This window comes from Geospiza fortis, unplaced genomic scaffold, assembly GCF_000277835.1.
Source record: "Geospiza fortis unplaced genomic scaffold, GeoFor_1.0 scaffold133, whole genome shotgun sequence".
NCBI classification, from domain to species: domain Eukaryota; kingdom Metazoa; phylum Chordata; class Aves; order Passeriformes; family Thraupidae; genus Geospiza; species Geospiza fortis.
Genome location: NW_005054675.1, coordinates 133109 through 153231, shown reverse-complemented (window position 1 = coordinate 153231; position 20123 = coordinate 133109). Strand labels below are relative to the sequence as shown.

Genomic DNA, 20123 nt, shown 5'->3' with positions numbered 1-20123 from the left:
TCTCTCTGCTAATTGCAGAGTAAGAAAAAATGTCTAAATATTTTTGAAATATTTTAGGCAGTTAAATTCTTAATAATAATTCTTTGCATGTAAGTAACGTGATGTGGAGGATACCACCATAAACCTGAATCTTTAAAAATTGTACTACTGACAAAAAACATGTGTAGTGTAATACATAAATTTGATTCTGCAAAACCACATAGAACCAGGGGAATTTGCAGGAGTACAGTGACTTATGCTTGAAGATTCTGATAAGGTAAAGCCCTTGGTTTGCTGCTAGATTATATGGAAACTGATGAATATTTGAAAGAGAGTATAATGCTCCAGGGGCTGCAGTTGTACTGCTTATATTTTGAACTTTAAAAATAAAGTTACAGTGAAGTCAAACTGGAGCCCAGCTTAGGCAGCTACGAAAACAAAAAAAATCATCTTTACTCAAAATGCTGTCATGAGGGAAGGGGAAAAAAAACCCTTCTAATCTCCCAGCTCATGGAATATTTTTTTCTGTCATGAGAAAATACACTGAGTTCAACCTCATTTTTTCAGATATCTTAGACACCTCCAGATCTTTTTGTCTCCTCTCACAGAATCACAGAATAGTTTGGGTTGGAAGGGGCCTTTACAAGTACACCCCACTCTAAGTGAGGAAAACCTATTATTTCTGACAGTTCCTGGGCAATACAGAAATCTTTCTGATGGATGCTTCCTTTCTGTTTTGTTCTGTTGTTGGTTTTTTTTGTTTTTTTTTTTTTTTTAATATATTAAAGAAGCAATAAAAAACCCTTACAGAAACAAAACAAAACCAAACTCAATTTATTCACGGAGCATTGTAGGAAACACTGACTTTTGACAGCCTACCTCTTTTCCCATCTTGTCCATAGTTCTCCAGAAGTTATTGTAATCCAGAAAAACCAAGGGATTCCATGTTGAAGGGCCAATGTCTCTGAAATTTCGTGACTTTCCCTGAAATGCACACAAAACCACAAACAACTGAAATACAACACAGCAGATCTTCATTACTCAAGAACACAAAATTCTCAGAGTCATCACGTTTGGCCTTTTGCCCCAAAAGACCTGGCTGGGTTTTTGGGTTTTTCCTTTTTTTTTTTTTTTTTTGTCCTGCATATGAATACAAGCAATGGAATGCATGTTGCTAAACAGGAGGGATAAAAACAGCTGGACTGGCATTAAAAAGGACAATGACACCTTTTTCTATTTATTATTCTGAAGGGGTGGGGAGGGGTGCATTTGGTCTGAAAAGGTTGTCAATTTCTGGGATAAGGATACTCAAACCATGGCCAAAGAGGTAATATTCCTTGTTCCTAAGCATCCTTCATTATTACATTTAAATGAATCTTCTATTTGCCTGCTGCTGAAATGTGCATGCTGAAATTTGTGTCTAAAATTGAATGCATTTCAAACTATCTAAGCACCTTTATGGTACACCTCACTTTTAAAACAAACATACCTCTTTATTATTCCATGGAAGAAACCTAGCCTATAAGAAAAAGTCTGAACAGGAAGCTTTTGGCTGCAGGAGGAAAAATATTGTACACTTGCAAAAGTGGTGTCAGTACTTCAATGTGTGTGACACAGAGCTGCAGCAGTGGCTGAAACTGTTATTATCTAAAACTGACTGTTTCAGATAATCCTGTGATATAATGATAAGAGAAACAATCTAGCAGCAGCTGCTTCTTTGTGATAACTTTAATCTGAAACAGGACGGGATGAACAGGTAACATTTTCTCTTATTAATCTGCTTTGAATCTTCCCCCACATAAGTCAGTGATGAATTTCTCATCAGACCTCTCTGTCCTCTGCCCTTCCAGCTGTGTCAGAAGTTGGTGTGAGGATGCAGGGAACACTCTGACCCTGACAGGCAGGAGCAGTGGTGCTGAAGCAATTTGCAACCTGCTTTTCAGTGCCCTGGAGCCCGTGCCAGCCCATCACACCTGGCAGGTGGAGTCACAGACCAAGGGAGAGGCTGCAGTGATTCAAATGCAAAAAATGGGACCCAGGGACAGAGACACAAAGCAGGAGCGAAACACACCCTCCTCACACTTGCTGAGAGAGAATTTATTATTATTGATCTTCCCCACTGAAAAACGTGTATTTGTGTGTAAATACATTTGGGTTTCTGATGTTCTACAGAACATTTTTCCCTGCAAAGATCATAACAAAGATAAAGGGTGCAAAGCAAAACTCAGAGATCATAGTGAGCTTTCAGACTTGGCAAAAGCAGTAAAATACTGAAATTCCTGCACTTTGGTGAACTTCTGTCAGCCCCAGGACAGGCACAGTAAGGGAGGCAAATGTATGTAGGTGAGGGACCACAGCAAGCCCTGGCTGACACTGCCTGGTGCTGTCTCCTCTGGAGCCCATCAGGGCACTCTGTGCTGTTCCTCCTCACCATCTTCAGAGAGGGCAGCAGCAAAGCCACTCTCCTGTTCCATCCAGACTCAGCAATTTCTGCTCTCTGGGCCAAGCAAAGCACCAGCTGGTGATCTCAGCAATTAGTTCAGCCTGAGATTCACCTTTTAAATGCTTTAAGGTTTTTTTTTTGGTTGGTTTTTTTTTTTTTTTTTAATTTCCAACAAATGTTGTGCTTTCAAGTCACCAGGAAGTGGTTGGTTACCTCTGGATTCCTGGGTATGTAATCTCAATCTTGTGAACCACTATTGTATTTGCAGGGATCCCCGTGGCAGGCAGGAATGATGCATCTAACTCCATGTTCTCAGAAAGCTAATTTATTACTTTGTAATACTATATTATATCAAAGAATACTATACTATACTAAAGAATACAGAAAGGATACTTACAGAATGCTAAAAAGATAATAATGAAAACTCCTGACTCTTTCCAGAGCCCTGACACAGCTTGGCCCTGATTGGCCAATGAGTGAAAACAACTCACAGCAGAATGCAATGGAACAATCACCTGTGGGTAAACAATCTCCAAACACATTCCACATGAGCACAACACAGGAGAAGCAAATGAGATAAGAATTGTTTTCCTCTTCTCCGAGGCTTCTCATCTTTCCAGGAGAAAAATCCTGGGCAAAGGGATTTTTCAGAGAATGTGAATGCCACATACCACGCACTTTTTTCTCTCTTCTATGCCTATTTTGTTCTTTTTCAGACTTACACGAAGGAAGGTGGCAGGGGGGATGCTGCTCCAGCCTTCTCCAGGTGCACACCTGCATGCAAAGCATTTCTGCCATGGCAAGAGCAGAGTAAATGCTCCTGTGAACTCCCAGCAGGGAATCTTCCAAATGACACCGGCTCCTCCTTTCCCTTGAGGACAATTTCTCACTGCCAGGCTGCAGCACTGTGTTCAGCCACAGAAGAGAGGGCCAAACAGTGCATGCAAAGGGATATACTGCATCCTACAGCTTTTACTGTCATAAACTAAAGCTGTATCAAACTAGGAAATACTGATACCAAGCAGCAAGATAGTACTAATCATTTTATTCTTATTGCACAACATTTTGCTTTTCTAAAAGATCATCAAACACTGCTTCTTAAAAATAATTTATTGCTAGTCTTTTTATTCTGGTTGGGAACACAGGTGCTATCCACTTTCCTTCCTTGACAAGCTTTAACCCCAATAATTCTGCCCTTCAGCAGAGATGGGGTGCAATGCTGCCAGGCCACCCAAATCAGGGTGAGGAGAAGTTATTCCTGCCCTTCTGTCCTGTTGATACTGTAGGGGGGCAAAGGGAAAAGATAAGCCTGTGTCCTATCAGGAGTAGCAGCAAAAAGTTCCCAGTTTTTCACTGTTCAGTGAAAATCTCTTTCCAAAAGTCTTTCTGATGAGTGACTGTGCTTGTACAGAGTGATGTAACTTGCAAACAGCTCTCCTATCCTTAGCTTAAAACATCTCTGGTCAATGGCATAGCCCAGGGTGATCAATGGGAATACATGTTTTACCCCCTGAGAACTATAAAATGCCAAATGATAACTAAAAAAGTCTAAAGTTGTGTTACTTGTTGCTCTCTTCTGCATGCAAAAAACCCACAACTTCAGTAAGACTAGAGCCCAATAGCAAGAAAAGCTGGAAAAATCTAACAGTGCTAACAGACCTGGAAGAGGCTAAGACTGAATTCAGAGAGGCTGAAATAGTTCACAGACACAGTGACCCTTGTGTGGTGGGGCTGTACCTATCAGAGATGGGATCAGGGGAAAGCCAACTCTAGCAAATTCCAGGCAAGAAATTCCCATTTCCCAACAGCCTCAGACACATCAGTTCTCCAGCCTTCTCTCTGGCACAAGTATCTCCACAGCAGGGAGTAAATCCAGCCCCAGTGAGCTGGGCTGGTAAGTTATTAATTTGGTTTTAATATTGTCTCCCTGCTAGGCAGAAGAGTTCTGGCTACAAGTTTCACAGAGGAGCTCACTGCAAACAGGGGAGGTCTTGCAATATTGCATTTTTAAACAAGTTTATAGTGTTCTGGATGTATTATTTTCAGAACTACTGTTTTCTTAACTGAAAAGCAAATAACCTACTGGCTTAGCTCCCGTGCTAACACATGGCTGCCTGACTGACCCACAGAGTTTATCTAACTCTTTTTTTTCATTTCCTGCCATGTCAAGTGGTTTCCTGCAGGCCTCAGATCTGAGTCCTGCTGCCTGCTTGGATTAGTTACCCCACACCAATCCAAAGAAAACAAGACCCTCAAGCACCATCCCTCAGTGGTTAGAAAGAAAGCAGTGAGAGATGAGCTCTGCAAGGTCCCTTCCCTGCCCAGAGCTATGCTGGGCTTGCTGCCAAAACTACAGGAATTAACCCCAAGCTGTGACACCACCCCAAGTCTCAAATTGTGCCAGAGGATCAGACAATTTTGCCAGACAAAGAGAAAGGCAAATCTGTCTCCTGCCTGCTGTGCCAGGGGCAGGGCACACATCAGGAAGCACAGGAGGAGCATCCCCTACACCCCAGAGCAGGGGCTGTGATTGCCTGGGGCTGTGGCCAGCACAGAGCAGCAGCTCCCCAAGGGGTGATCCCTCAGGTGACAATCCTTCCTTCCAGCAGGTCTAGCCCTCGGAGCAGTGCTGGGTTGGGGCTGTCTGATCCCTGTCTGAACAGCAAGTCTGGGGTGATGGGCAGAGTCTTAGACCCACCTGCTGCACCCTGAGCTCTTCGTCTAAAGGCAGGGTGAAGGAGAGACTACAGGGCTAATTTGAAGCCCTGTATAGAAATCCTCATATTTTATCAAGTATTCCCCCCTCTGAAAATCATAATTCTTTATTAGGTAATATTATATGTCCTGGGGCGTGCGCTGCTGCCAGATATTGGAGGAGTGCAGTTATAGAGAAAGTTAATACCACACCGAGGCCCAATGCTTTTCCTTTCTAGGGTCTCCTACTAAAAAAGTTGAAAACAGAGCTTCAAGGACCTCTGTTAAAACAAAAAGCTGTCTGCCAGCTCAGGGAAGGGAGAATCCAGCACATCTGCCCTTTCTCAGTCCAAAAGCATTCTTGTGAACTATGGGACAGTAGCCACAGAGAAATTTAGCTGGAAAGAGGGCTCATAAGAAACACTTAAGTTTTTAAGTTACAGTTTTACAAGGACAGGATACAAAAAAAAAATTCCTGACTGACATTAAAGGAGTCCATGTTACCATGCTAACTGATGGGAAAGAAACAAATAATAATAATAATAATAATAATAATAATAATAATAATAATAATAATAATAATAATAATAATAAATAGTTACATATTTGGATTTTCAAAGAAACTGTAACTACAAAGGAAACCTGCACCAAGGAAGCAACTTGGTTATTAAAGCTTGCAGTATGTGGAATTTTTCCACACAGATATGGGAAAAATTCCTGTCACAGAAGAGAAGTTCATTAAATCCCTCTGGGGATTTTCACTTTCTCTTGGCTGCTTCCGCTGCTCGGATAAATAATTTTCCCACTTTCTCCCAGCTCAATCCAAGCAGTATCCTGGAAATCTTCAGAAAAAGCCAAGCTGAACTGATTGTTAAGGTAAAGAGAAGATCAAAAATCTCTTAATCCAAGGGTGCTGGAGATTACATACAGATGTCACAAACACATCTAAAGCTGTGCTTAGTCATTGCTCAAAACTTCTCCCCTCTGACAAAACCACAAAGGCTTTGCAGGCTTTGGAGAAAGCTCTTGGGAGGAGACCTTCCTGTCTGGCCCTGGCTCTACACTCCTGGACAGCCACCAGACAAACACCAGAGAGCTGAGACACAAGAGGAGAAGATTTAATCAGACCTTCCAAGGTCTGCAGGTGGCCCGTGGCGTATCAACCCAAGAAGCTGAAAACATCCACATTTCAGATTAATATTTAATTTCTGTTTGAGATGATCCTTTAATATCAAATAATCTCTTTGCTAACACTTTCTGCCATCTAGGAAATGCCACTTGGTACTGTGTGGTATTGTGTGATTTGTGCTTGTGTTGCTGGAGCATCTTTAAGGAATGTGAGGGGCGCATCTGCAGCTGGGAGAGCACAAACCCCTACCTGCACCTCAGCATCCAGCCTGGCAACAGAGTGCAGCAGGCAGGTAAAAGAGAGGCAGGAAAAACAGCCCCGGGCACTGAGCAGCCCAGCCAACAGCCAGGACTGCACAGATGGAGCTTAATAAGCTTCTTCTAGAAGTGGGATATAAGAGAGGGTTCAACAACATATCCCTAAATCAAAGGGTATGGCAACTGCACAATGTCTCAAGGAAAAAGAAAGGAGAAAAAGCTGTGGAAAATCTTAGGAAAAGAAAATTAAAGGGCTACAATTCATGGGAAGAGGTTGTGGGAGAAATGAGACCTACAGGAAGAAAAGCATCATTATTATTCATCCAGTGCTTAAATCTGGGATACCTTAAAGCCCCTTTGCTGTCACCCTGGTCCAACAATTACAGCTCCCTTGGGACCCTGATTAGCTCAGCAGGACCACGATGCCAAATCCAGAATTGATCCACAGCCTGTGATCCAGCTGAATAGCTCATAATGCTGCCTCTTGCTTAGAAATATGCTTTCACTTCAAAGAAAACATACAAAATTACATGGTCATTAGCAGGGACGTGCATAATGCAATGTGGGACAATAAAAAGCTGCAGCTTTGGTGTCAAAATGGATTAAGGGCTCAAAGTAATGTGACCCATTAGAGCCTTTTATTTAACATAAAGAAGATAAGTGCCTTTTAGGACGCTGAGATATTCATGCCTGAGCTTAAATTAGAGTAGGACAAACATTCTGCTGGTACAAACCAGCCCATCCCTCTTGCTGTAGAATTACATCAATTTTGCATGAGGGGGTGACAAGTAAGTTTTTTAGCATTATGGAGTGGCTGAGCAATTATTTAAGATGTGCCTGTTTTATGAGCATGGCATCAATCTGCCCAATAAGGAGTGCTTGCAGAACCAGATGGTGAAACTTTGCAGTGTGAACACATTGCTCTAATTCTTAGGCAAAAAATGGAAAGGTAATGGAAATGAAACCAATTAAGGATCCATCACATAGGATGGCTTGTCTGTATCAAATATGTCAACTGTGACTCATACAGGCTTCAAGTCTGGTTCTGCCAGACTCTGTTAAGTGCCAAAACTAAAGAATATTTTTTAAGAAATTAAAATAATACTTTGAGTTATTGATACAGTCACATCTCACACCTATGAATCTCAGGCCTTTCTTTGTCCTTCTCCCTGCTGCTCTCACCCCGCACTGGTTTTGGCAGCAGGTCCTGGGTAGGACCTGTGCAAAAAAATCAGTGAGGTAAAGATCTGGCACAAGGGCTGGAAATCTGCTCTGAGGACAGGTTTCATTGCTGTTCACTTTAGCCACAACAGGACTTGCTCAAGAGTGGCCACCTGGACTCCTGCTCCTCCAAATGTCACGTCTCAGAGGTGGCATTTTGGTGACTCTTGGGAAGGGCTTGTGGGGCACCATTAGCTAGAGAGGGAAGCTCAGAGTCTCAGATTGGATGATTAACTTCCAAACACTAATTTGTGAGATGAATCCCACTCTATGGGGCTGGGAAAGATCTCATGTGAATCCGGTCATGTGGGCAAAATACATTATCCTACTCCCAGGGTGGTCCCATAATACTGTTGTCCAGTATTCTCATTTAATACTATCCATCAATACTATTATTTTTTTAATTTAAATTTGGCTTTTATTTCTGAACAAGTATTTCCTGAATTTCAGGCAAAACTTCTTTGGAGGTATGTTCAAAGACAATATGCCAAATGCATCCCAGGTTTTTTAGCTGCTGTCAGCTGCATTTTTTGAACACTTTAAAAAAGAAAATAAGAACCATTTGTCACACTCCCAGCAAATTCAAACAGAATAACAACACTTCAAACAGGTGCTATCTGGATTACTAAGGGTAAGTTTTAAATGAAACCCTTTGGATGACTTCAGTAATTTCCAAGTTTCAGTGCCACCTTTGGGTACCTCAGCATGGAAATGCAATATACTTACAATATCTTCAATATGCAATACTTACCCCTTTGTAATGGAACATGTGGCCCTCAATATACACTTTATAGTTCTCCACCCCCAGCTCTTTTGCCAGTCGCAGAATCCGGTTTTGGGTTGGTCCCACATAAGATCCACCAACATCTACGTAATTCACTTTATCATTCTGGGAACAAAAGAATACAGGAATCAGAAGGTGTGCAGGGAGCTCCTCAATATAAACATCTAGAAGCAGAAAGAATTATTCCAGACTGAATGGATTTGTTCATGGAAAAGGTTGTTGAGCATGGAAATGGACTGCACGGGGAGGGGGTGGAGTCACCACCCCTGGAGCTGTTCAAGAAATTCACATTACTTTTCTTGTCATTGCAAAACATTTCTGCAGCTGAAACCACCTCCAGCATCAAGGCTTGTTTTGTCTCTGTAGATATTTGCTTAGACTTAGTGCTGCAGGTGCTGAGCCCTGCACTGCAGTTTTCCAGGATATAATTCTCCTTTCTCTTGGCTCCAGCTTGCTGCCGTCTGGGCAGGGACCCCCAGCCATGCCTGCCATGAAAGGTGCTCCATGCGCCCCCCAGATCAGCAGCCCCCTCCCTTGGGAAGTGGGAAGAAGGCAGAAGGTTTCAGGGATGCACACTATCACAGCAGGCTGATCTCCCAAGACAGTCACTCTTGAGCACTGTTTATAGGGAGTATTTTAAGCCTGGCACTCTCAGTGTCACAGAAGGATGGTGTTTATGCTCCATGTTTCACACACAATGATTTCTGCTGGAACACCACTGTTTATCTCTGGTTCCCCAGCAATGGCACCTGACATAATTTACACCTCCCTCAGTTCCAGGGTGGGAAGCAGAGGTAATGTCTGTATTACATTATCCTGTGCCACAAGTGACTCTTCATTTCTTTCTTTTTTTTTCCTAATGCAAATCAAGATGAATTTCATTTTTAGAAGCAGGAGTGTTATTTCAGATAATTTTAAGACATTTTAAAACATATGTCTGAGCCATAATGATGTCTAGTACTGCTCAGGCTGCTTCTTATAGAGCTCTAAGTTATCATGCCTGTTACAGTATGCAAAGGGAGATGGGAAAAACAGGGGAAATGCTCTGACACTCCTGGTCCCAGATGATGGTTTTCAACACACTATTGAAGACTAGGTAGACAATATTCATTTTTCCCTCATCCACTAAGCCAGTCACTGCACCTTAGAAGGCTGTCAGGTTGGCCAAGCAGGGATTCTTCTTGGTGAACACATGCTGACTGATGGCTTTTGGATTAGTTGCTCTGTCACCTTCTGAGGGATTGAGCTGAAGCTGTAGTTCCCTGGATCAAAATAATTGCAGTTCCCTGGGTCAAAATAGCAGGAGTGACATCTGTCCCATTGCAGACCAGCACAAGAGGGAGTGCACACCTCATGGAGCACTTACCCTGATAGTGAATGTCCTTCCTCCCACTCTGTCCCGGGCCTCAAGGACCACCACGCTGACCCCAGCCTCAGACAGCAATTTGGCAGCTGACAAACCTGGCAAAAAAAAAGAGAAAGTGCATTAAAACCAGTGGCAGCAATCAGACACATTCATGGCCAAAAACTGAACCAAAGCTTCAAGGTCAGAGATTTCAATAGATTGCTTTCAAAAATCCCTGAGAGAAGCTAGGAGCTTTGTGTGGTATCTCACCACAGAAATCATGTGGCTGCTGCTTAGTTGTATTTCATAACCACTCACAGCACTCACAGACTGAAGTTTCCTACCTGGGGTTGGCATTTTGGCCTTTTAAAAGCAGCACAACTTCAATTATTAAGGGACAGACACACATCCTACGCTCCATTTGTGCAGCCTATGGGAAGGCAGCACCCAGCTTGGGGGCCTTGCAGTGCTGCAGTGGCATCAAAAATGCTCCTCTCCCACATCAGCTCTGCTCCTCTGCTGTCCCTTGGCCTCATTCACATGCAGAAGCAAAGTCTGCTTCACTGTCAGGATTCATTTTCAGCAATGGAGTTTGACCATGACAATCAAACAGGCTGCATGTAGATACTTTATAAGTGGAATTATGGTCTCAGCAAAAATCATCTAATTATGGGACTTTGTGATGGAGCCACTAGAGACAACTGAAAATTCAATAGGACAGGAGACCTCTCTGCTCCTGACAGATGGGAGCTGAAATTGTAAAAAGCAATCATGAGTTGGTGAAATCAGATTATGCCACTGCCCTGCAGGTCAATTTGGCACTGAAGCATTGTTTCTTGGGAGTTGTTTCCCCTCCTTAAGTACACGAAAGGCAGCCCTATTGATCAGCACTTCCAAGATATCCTGCAGGCAGGAGTAATAATATTACCCTCATGTTTATCACACTACCTTGAAATGTGATTAAAATCAACTTTTTGTGAGCCTTACAAAGAAGGCATGTCTGGAAAGACCAGGGGAGAGGAATTATTCTGGGAAGAGTTACATGTACTCCTTTATTCTAAGGCAATGCAGAATTGACTATAAACTCCTGTGCATAGAATATTTAATGGAAAGTGGGACACCATTCACTGGAAACCAGAAGTGAGGAAGTTCAAATGTCTTACATAGGCAGAAATTATAGATATAATTTTCATACTCATCTAAAAGTAACTTTACACCCTTGCACCATATTCTTCAGAGTGCTGCTGGAGCAGAAGTATACTTAATTCTTCAATCTATTTAATATTCTATTTTTTTTAATTGTAAGCCATTTTTCTGTGGAGTGGATATATTACAAATTGATCTAATTTATTTCAGTGATATTTTTTTCCCTCCATGAAACTCTAGAAATAATTTTTTCCTAGCTAATTCTTTAACCATTGAGTGATGGTTTCTCTTCTTCCCCACCATAAACATAAAAAACACAAATCTATGATGTTGAAAACACAAACTGCAATATTTTCTTACAAATACATAATTTTTTATATGCAGAAAAATGAGATTTCAAGAGATACAGCAGGTTTTGTCATACCATAGTGGATATCCTACATGTATAAAGTAAAAGGTTGAATTCTCTATTCTGTATAAATACCACTGGACACTGAGACATGAGTGGGTAATGCTTTTGTAAGAAAGTTTACTGTAGATATACATGCTTTGAAAAAATTGAACATGAAGCCAAAAGAAATCTGGCCTAGGTATGAAAAAAAAATTAAATGTAAATCTTTGGTGCCTAAGCCCATAATTTCATACAACAGCTCTATTTCTGCCACAGTTGTTAGGAAGAATAATGGTCACACTGGACTGAGTTGGAAGTTAAACTCACTACTGGATTACAGCTTAATTATGGGATGTATCCAAAAAAAGAAGGGCTGCTAAGGGATCAAGAATGTGCTGTAATGTGACTGAGGTCCTGTAACCTGTTTGCCTGTTAAACTGAACTTGTTCTCCAGACTTACAGGTGGTTAAGTTTCATTACTGTTAACCCAATGGTCATCTGAGAAACTGGTCCAAAAAAAAAAAGCAAAAGGCTTTGAAGTTTCATAAACTGGGAAACAGCAAGAAGTAAATTGAGACAGAAATGCCTTACTGGGAACTGGGAGAGGGCATGACTCACAAGTATAAACAATACAAAATATGTTTATTTAAGATTACTACTACACATTTACTTGCTCAAAGCATGGAAACTATTTTCTTTCAAAACAGAAGGCTAGGAACAGCACCCACACACAGCATCTCCATGTCTGTCTCTGTCTCTGTCTGTTGGACCCACCTCCATAGCTCCATCCTGGTCAGACTCAAGTACACCAGGTCCAGGTGCTTCCACAGGTTCATCTGAAGCACCCCACAGGTCATTGAAGCCTCTGTGCTTTTTATACATGATTAACCTCTAAACTGAGTGCCCATTTACCCTTCATCTTCTCCATAAGAGTTCTCAAACTCTTGAGCTTTCAAGACTTTTGTTGCTGTTCCAGTATCCTGGACAGGACTGGACACCAGAGAGTGATTGATTGATTGATTGATTGATTGATTGATTGATGGGGTAAGAATGAAAGAGGAAGGAATGAGACCTTCTCCCTTCCTGCTCCTTGCCTCATCCCTGCCTGCTCAGCTCCCCTCAGGCTGCATGGAGCTATCCTCCCATTTCCTCTACATCATCTCCATCCCAGACGACAACATGAACTTCAAAGAGCAGGGAAGAAGCTGTGGATGCCCCATCCCTGGAAGTGCTCCAGGCTAGGCTGGATGGGGCTTTGAGCAATGTGGGAGGCATCCCTGCCCAGGGCAAGGGGTGGAATGAGATGGGCTCTAAGGTCCCTTCCAATCCAAACCATTCCTCACAGGCACATTATTCCAGGCCAAACTGGGCTCAGCGCTCAGACCAGGCAGTGACAACACTGCAGTGTCTGCTGCTGTGACTCTGTGCAGACACCCCTGTCACAGCTCAGCCTGTGGCTGTGTCACCTCCACCTCCCCTGAGTGCAGCCCTGAGATAAAGCTGCACTCAAACCATCCCAAATCACTGGACAAACTCCTTCCAGACATCCCCTAACTCCATGAATTAGAAATACACCACTTGCCTCAGCAAGGCAGAAGGAGCCTGCCAAAACCACAGCTCATTCTGCTCTGGAAATTCACTTATTGCAAAATGAGAACAAACAAGGCCAGACATCCTCCACAAGGGTTTCTATGGAAATCTCACAAGCAGCTCCCCTCCTCTGAAGATGCCAGGCAGGAAAGCTCTGCTCCTACTGATTCTGCAGTGCTATTAAAGACTCAGAATTGCTGCTGCTACAGATCATACTGTGGCTGCTTTCATGCCAGAAAATTGTCATAATGCTACCACAAGCAAAGCCCTTTGAACTGCATCAAAACACTGGATATACAGGGGGAAAAAAAAGAAGAAAAAAAGTGAAAAGAAACTAAGCTGAGTTGATGTCAACCTGCAGACTACAAGAAACACCCCATAACTGAAACATAAGGACACTGAACAATATTGAATTTTGCAATACAACAAAGCCCATCTCTACTTCACAGGAAAGAAAAGTTCAACTCCACAGGTAGTGAACAACACTGGGACTTAAGAGACTTGAACTTGATTCCAGAGGAGTCCTGTAATGTGGAAAATGGTTCTCTGTTTTGTAGGGAAGTGTTTATAGCTGTAGATTTATGAGAATAATTCCAAGTTGCCTCAATATTGGGGTTGATACAGAGCATATGAGCAGAGATGATTTCTACAGCACAAACAGTGAGAGTTTTTAAAAAGTTACTTTATTGGGAATATCCTTTGGTATACTAACAGTATAGAGTATGTACTAGCAGTACAGAGTTATAATTTTCAAAATCTAGGCTCTGTAAATACAGAACATTCCTCCATAAAATCCTCATTGATCCACCCTACTGTACACAACATGCGAAAGCCACATTGTGAGAAAAATTATTCACTCATTACTGTGGTGTTCTAGCAAGATATAATTCAGAAAAAGGGGGAAAATCTTCCTGTAAAACCCCTGAATTTTTCTGATCTTGAGTGGGGAAATAATTTTAAGACTTTTTTTGCTCATTTTTCTAATACACATCAGTAAAATAAGAGAATTGGCAATATATCATTATTAAATTTCCAATGTAATGGCATTCTAATGCTGTGATTATTTTTACTGTTTCATTGACGGAAACGCTAACTTTTTCTAAACACAATTGAATGATTAAACCTGGCAATGACCACCTTAAAATCAGCTCTCGTTTTTCTAGCTAGAAATCCCTTTGGAAAGTAAAAATGAACCTGTCAATGAGAGATGCAAAACATTTCTGCCATGACCATAGGGTAAAATCTCCCTTCCTAACCTCTTAATTCTTCTCCTGCAACCTTGATTACCCTTTGATTGGAATTTTTGTGTACATCAAAGCATTTATTTAAGTTTTAAAACACAATTAAAATGTGTTCAGTTACATCAGATTGACCAGAGAAGCCACTAATGGGCAATAACACACAGAAAGCTGAGAATGAAAGAATTTTCCTTTCACTGAAGATTTTAAATTACGACTGAAAATATAAAAAGACCCCAAGCCAACAATGCTATTAATTCAGTAACAGCATCTTAAATCCCCACAAAAGAGCAAGAATGCACAGTGTGGATCACAAGTCTACATTGATTTCTAATTCAGTGCTGCCTAATACCATAACATCACTAATTTTCTGCTTGTCAGAAACCATGTTTTATCTTGCTATACTTTCTTTCATGTCCCTTCTTGTAGAATCCTTGGCACTGAAGAGAGATTGAGTTAATGTATTTTGTCCTTTTCAGGTAAATCTATTTAATCTCTTTTTCATCAGTATTTTTCCCTTCTAGGGAAAAAAAATCCACTTGATTCAGCAAAGATCTTAAGCAAAAGAGAATAAATATTTTCTACTACAAAGTACATTGTCTAAATGAGACCAAGCCACTTACTGGCCTCAATGGCATCACTGTCTAAATGCTTCCTACAGATGCAAGCCTTGTTCTGAAGGGCACAAAGACAGTTTCTCATGGACAATGTTACCAGAAATGCAGTGGGCAGGAAGAGAGAATTCTATCCCAAGGATGAAATCACTCCACACACACCCACTGGGATTTTTCATGTCCAGAGCTTCTTGCAGTAAACTTTCCTTCCCCAAAGTAATGCCCTTCCCCAAAACAAAGGCAGAAAAAGTTAATGAATATAAGCCACAGGGTTGGAAATGAGGCATCTCTCCTCCAATTACATATTAAAATGATGACAGTCTGATCCCACCTAGTAATGGAAACAACCAAGGTAATTAAGCACAAGTTATTGACAATTTTTTTAGTTAGTGTTGTGCAGAATAAATTCTTGTTACATGAATGGATACTTTCAACTAAAAAAGAATGTCAAAAAATGTTGCTGCTAATTTATGATCACTGTCATCACCACAAATACCAATAACATCAGTGCTGATATTCTCAGAAAAGACCTAATGCCTGTCCCATGTCTGGTTTTGTTATGTTAGGGTATTTTTAGGGATCTGTCCTAACTACTTGGCTATTTCTTTTGCTTGTTGAGGAAAACAGCACTCATAAGATTTCAATAGCAAACCAGCAGAACACATTATGAAGAAGGAGGCAAATGGAAATTGGTACTTCTGGTTTTTGCAATTATTGTATAAAGCATCCATTACACTTTGTATGGGATTCTGGGAGGTTTGTTCCTGCTGTAAAGTTTTGTCATAATGACAGTCAGCTTGCTAGGAATACAGTGGGAACCCAGAGCTCTGTGAAACATTGTTATTTATTTCTGCATCCCCAAAAATGGTCTTTAGGAATCTCTGCTATGAAATGACAACATTATCAGCTTCCTGGTTGGATCCAGAAAGAAGGAAGGAAGGAACCAGGTAGCTGGAACCCAGCACAGGGCAAATGCAAAGTGATAAACAGAGAATACATTTTATGAATCAAATATTACATCCCTATAGGTCAAATCCCAGGTAAATACAGAAGTAACAGCAGGGGAAAAAAATTATTGAAAATTACTCCAGATTTACAGAGGTCAGACTGATTCTATCTCACACCAACCACTGTGTGTGTTTGACAGTTTATCTGACACCACCACCCACCAGCAGCTTGGCGTGCTGTCAAAACAAACAGGGCAGTGTACAACAGAAGTTGTGCTGCCAGGATGGCAAGGAGGAAAATCTGCATTTGCTCATTATTCAGTCTCTCACTCAGAGCCCAAAGCCAAGGCGTAGGTAGCTCGAGGGGTGAGGCTGTCAGTCACACACTGTGGAGCTGGAGATGCCAACACAGAGTGCTTTCCCACAGAGAGAAAAGCAAAAATGTCTTAATAATACATCATATGTTTTATTTCTATATAAAGGCTAATCACTACTATTTTTACATCCCAGCTTTTCCTACGATTTGTGGCCCTTGGAATCCTCCATAAGTGCAGCAGAAAACAGTGCTGTTTCTGCACATGGCTGGGAAATCTCAGCTTTGATTTTGTAGAACCGTGCAATCTCCTCTTTTCTAGATAAAAACAAACATCTTTCTCTGTGGAAACAAAAACTATCCATGCCAGCAAATTATAGTCTTAAGTGGAATTAAGTGGAAGATTCAATTATGACTGGTTTTCTCTTGTGTTTTATATTTGTAACACAATGTGCTGAAATTTCTTCCAAACCATGTTTGCATACAAGATTTTTTGGACTTCTCTGCTTCTGGACATACTTCTCTATATTTGCTGCCTCTCTGGTTTGCATTATGTAGACAAACATTAGTAATTCTCCATGCAATCTTCTGATAAACTTGGCTTCCACATGAGGTGAGGCTGGCACATTAATATATTCCCATGAAAAAAAGTTAACATATTTTGCTTAGTTTTTTCTTTTTTTCCAAATTTGGAACTATTTAAGCTTGAATTTTCAGGGTGTGTTTTTCAGGGTGTGGTTTTTTGTGATTCTTTTCTGCTGGAAAATCTTGGTCAAAACTGACTGTCTATTTCTAAATGTCTAGGGAAAACATATTCTTTGATTTTGAAAAATCAGACCTTTTTTTTAATTCTTATTTTGGAAGTTGCAGCAGCAACGTGAAATTTGGCAGGGAGGTAACCTTGGAGTCAACATGGCACATTTTGTTATCCATATGAAAATATGCCCCAATAAGGTCAGTTAGAAAGTTTTGAGAAATTACAGGTCACAGAAGTCGCTCTCAGATCTGACAAGCTGAATATCTGAGGTTTCTGTCAAAACTCTCTGAGCACTTAATGCTGTCCAGTTGTTAATGAGCAGTGCCTGAGGAGTGACTGAGCACCCAGACCCTCCTTACAACATTTTGTGCCATCAGCTTGCTGGGTTTCAGCAAACACACACTCAAGTAAAATCAATCATGTCAAAGTCAATCCAGAACAGCACTCTTCAATTCAGCAGAAAACCCTATAAATAGAAAATGGGAGCAATATTTGAGCCATATAAATAAAAACTCCCTGTGGGTACGGGGAAAGTCTTTAACTTCAGGCACCAGTTTATTTAATATGCTTGGGTATAAAATGCTGTAATCAATATTAACTGTATTACAGGGGACATTATCTATTAAGAGTGACACAAACATGTGCCTGAGGCTTTTACTGGCCACAATCCACATTTTTAACATGCAAGCCCAAGTGGAAAGAGGAATCCATCCCATCCTCTGCAGCTCCCTCTCTGCAGGGTGCAAAGGCACTTGCTGATGCAGCCTGCACAGTTTGAGTGAGGTCCCATGGGGTACAGCAGGAAAATCCCAGAGGTGGAAGCCACCCAAGCAGAGGATTCTTCCAAAAAGAAGAAATCCAGTTTTTCTTCCCAAATCACTCTTTGCAGAAGCTCTCTCCACCCCCAGCCTGCAGCTCCCTACAGGCAGAGGGGATTCTGTGTCCCTGGAATGGCCACATTGTGGTTGGTGTGCATGCAGAGGCCAGGAGCAGGGATGAGCAGGACGTGTTCAGAAATTCACTGTTCAGGAACTGCCTCTCAGGACCAGGCTTTGCTTTGAGGAATACACAACTCCAGAGCTGCCTGTCAGGATTTGAGCTTCATTTCACAAATACTGGACATACAGTTTAAAAAGCCACAGCACCACTGCTGGGAAGTTCACACTTAATAGAACCAGCACTTTGCTTATACCTCATACAGATTTCATGTATTTGTAGTAAAGAGCTAGTTTATCCCAGAGTTTCCTACCCCTTCCTGCAAGCATCAGGCAGCGAGTATTTAAAATACAACAGAAGGAGAGGAGACAGAAACCTCACCAGATGAGTCAACTGCAAATTCAATTTCAGCAAGTCAACACTGGAATCAGAGAGATGGAGGGGAAATCCTGTCCATACTGGAGCATGATTTACTATGTATTTCACCAGAAGCAGAAGTCTAGATACAGATTACTCTTTTTTTTTTTTTTTTTTTTTTTTTTTAAAGACCAGAAAGCAGCACTGTCTAACCTCTTGCAGAACTAAGGTGGTGGCATATTGGTGCAGGAATGGTAGTAACAGAGAAGCTGTGAGAAAAGCAAAACAGACCAGAGGCTGGTCAGAGTTTAATCCCCCAGCTATGAATGGCAGTGTAGAGTAAAAATGGATTAATTATTAAATAAGGCATTTATTGTCTATTTTTCAATGGCTGTTTTCTTTAAACGATGCCTGCTCTAATTCCTAACAGGCAGACACCAATGTCTGTGCCACTGGCATGGGGTTTCCATTGGCATGAAAAGTGTTCCCGTACCCCAGCAGTGCTGTGACATGTTTATTTGTCTTCCTCATGCCACTGACAAATTTTCAGGGACTGTGAGCACCGTGAAATTTTCCGTTCGGCTCCATTTCAATCCCCACACCCGGCTTTGGTCCAAGGCACAGGTGTTACAAAGTAACTCAGTGTTTTTGTACGAGTGAGGTAGACACCACATAGAAATTCTCAAAGCATTTTCTGAAACGCTGCAACAGGTTGAGGACCTGGAGGAACGAGGCACCCTGAAGGGAACAAGAGCTTGTCAGAGCTCTAAAAACCACATTAAGAGGATGTCACCATCAGCTGCGCACAGAATGGGTGGTAATTCCCTAAGGACACTCTGTGCATTACAGGAACCCTAAGGATGAAGACCAAATGTCTCATTCTAGCAGGAAAATTACCAGACATCTGGTAAAACTAAAAAGCAAGGAAATCTAGATCCACAGTCTTCCTGTCTGTTTAGTGATGCTACAGATTATTTGCTTATTTACATATTCACAAATAATTATTTAACCAATTACTGTTATTTTAGTAGATGAAATAACATAACTACGAAAACAATTTGCTATTTTATGCATGAATTCACTGCAGATTACACTGAAAGAAAGCCTCTGACTCCTCCTCAACACCAATAAAACCTAACTTTACCCACACCAATAATGGCTGTAATATCACTGAAGTCACACAGTCACAAAACTCACTTTTTCTGAATCTTTAGTGAAGTAAGGACTGCCTGAAAACTGAGACCTGGCCAAAGCTGCCAACACAAAATTAACCTAAGGGACAACCTAAACACTAATATTCTCCAACACAGCAACATTCTCACATTCTCATTGTAGGTAACATAAAAATAATTAATTAACAGGGCTTTTTAAGCATAAGGGGGGGCCATGATGCAGTTCCTGGTGTGAAAGTAGATCTGAAGAGTATTTTGGGAAGTGTTGCCTGGTGAAGTGCGAGGACTCCACGGCACTTTGGGAATCGGGCTGCCTCTAGAGCAGCTCTTCTCACAGCAGCAGAACCTAACCTAGAGATACTCTCAAATGTTTATTCTGCAACATTTTCCCAAACAAAACATCTGCCACCGCTGCATGGGCAACCTCAATAAACCACGCCAAGCCACCACCTTTGTCGGGATGCACCAATCCCAGCGCGCATCCCCGTATCCCTGCCTGGTCCCCACCTGCGGGCACTGCCAGGTCACTTTTCCTCCAGCCTCCCTCCCGACCCGCACCAAGAGCGAACCAAGGCGAGGAGCAGCGCTTTGTGAGATCACGACACGGATCATTTCCCCTGTCCCTCCCCGAGCGCCCCTGAATCACCCGGGTTCCCGGCCCTGCGCTTCCATCGCGCCCCGCGCACCGCCTGGCGCCGCTCCGGGGGCGCTCCCGGCGGGATGCCCGGGCCAGGCGGGCGGGGACCGCGCCGTTCCCCCCCGGACCCACCTGAGATACCGGCCCCGATCACGACCACGTCGTATCTCTGG

The 20123-nt window shown here is 41.9% G+C and overlaps 1 protein-coding gene across 1 annotated transcript in view; it reads right to left on the bottom strand.

Moving 5' to 3' along the window:
- LOC102042598 (amine oxidase [flavin-containing] A) overlaps positions 1-20117 on the bottom strand; it is a 35256-nt gene extending 15139 nt beyond the window's left edge. Inside the window, exons 1-4 of the mRNA XM_014311171.2 lie at positions 20083-20117; positions 9874-9968; positions 8475-8612; positions 859-963 (exon numbers count right to left, since the gene is read on the bottom strand). Coding sequence (XP_014166646.2) covers positions 859-963; positions 8475-8492 — 123 coding nt within the window. The 5' untranslated portion in view covers positions 8493-8612; positions 9874-9968; positions 20083-20117. The remainder of the gene's footprint in view (positions 1-858; positions 964-8474; positions 8613-9873; positions 9969-20082) is intronic.
- Positions 20118-20123: the final 6 nt, after the last annotated feature.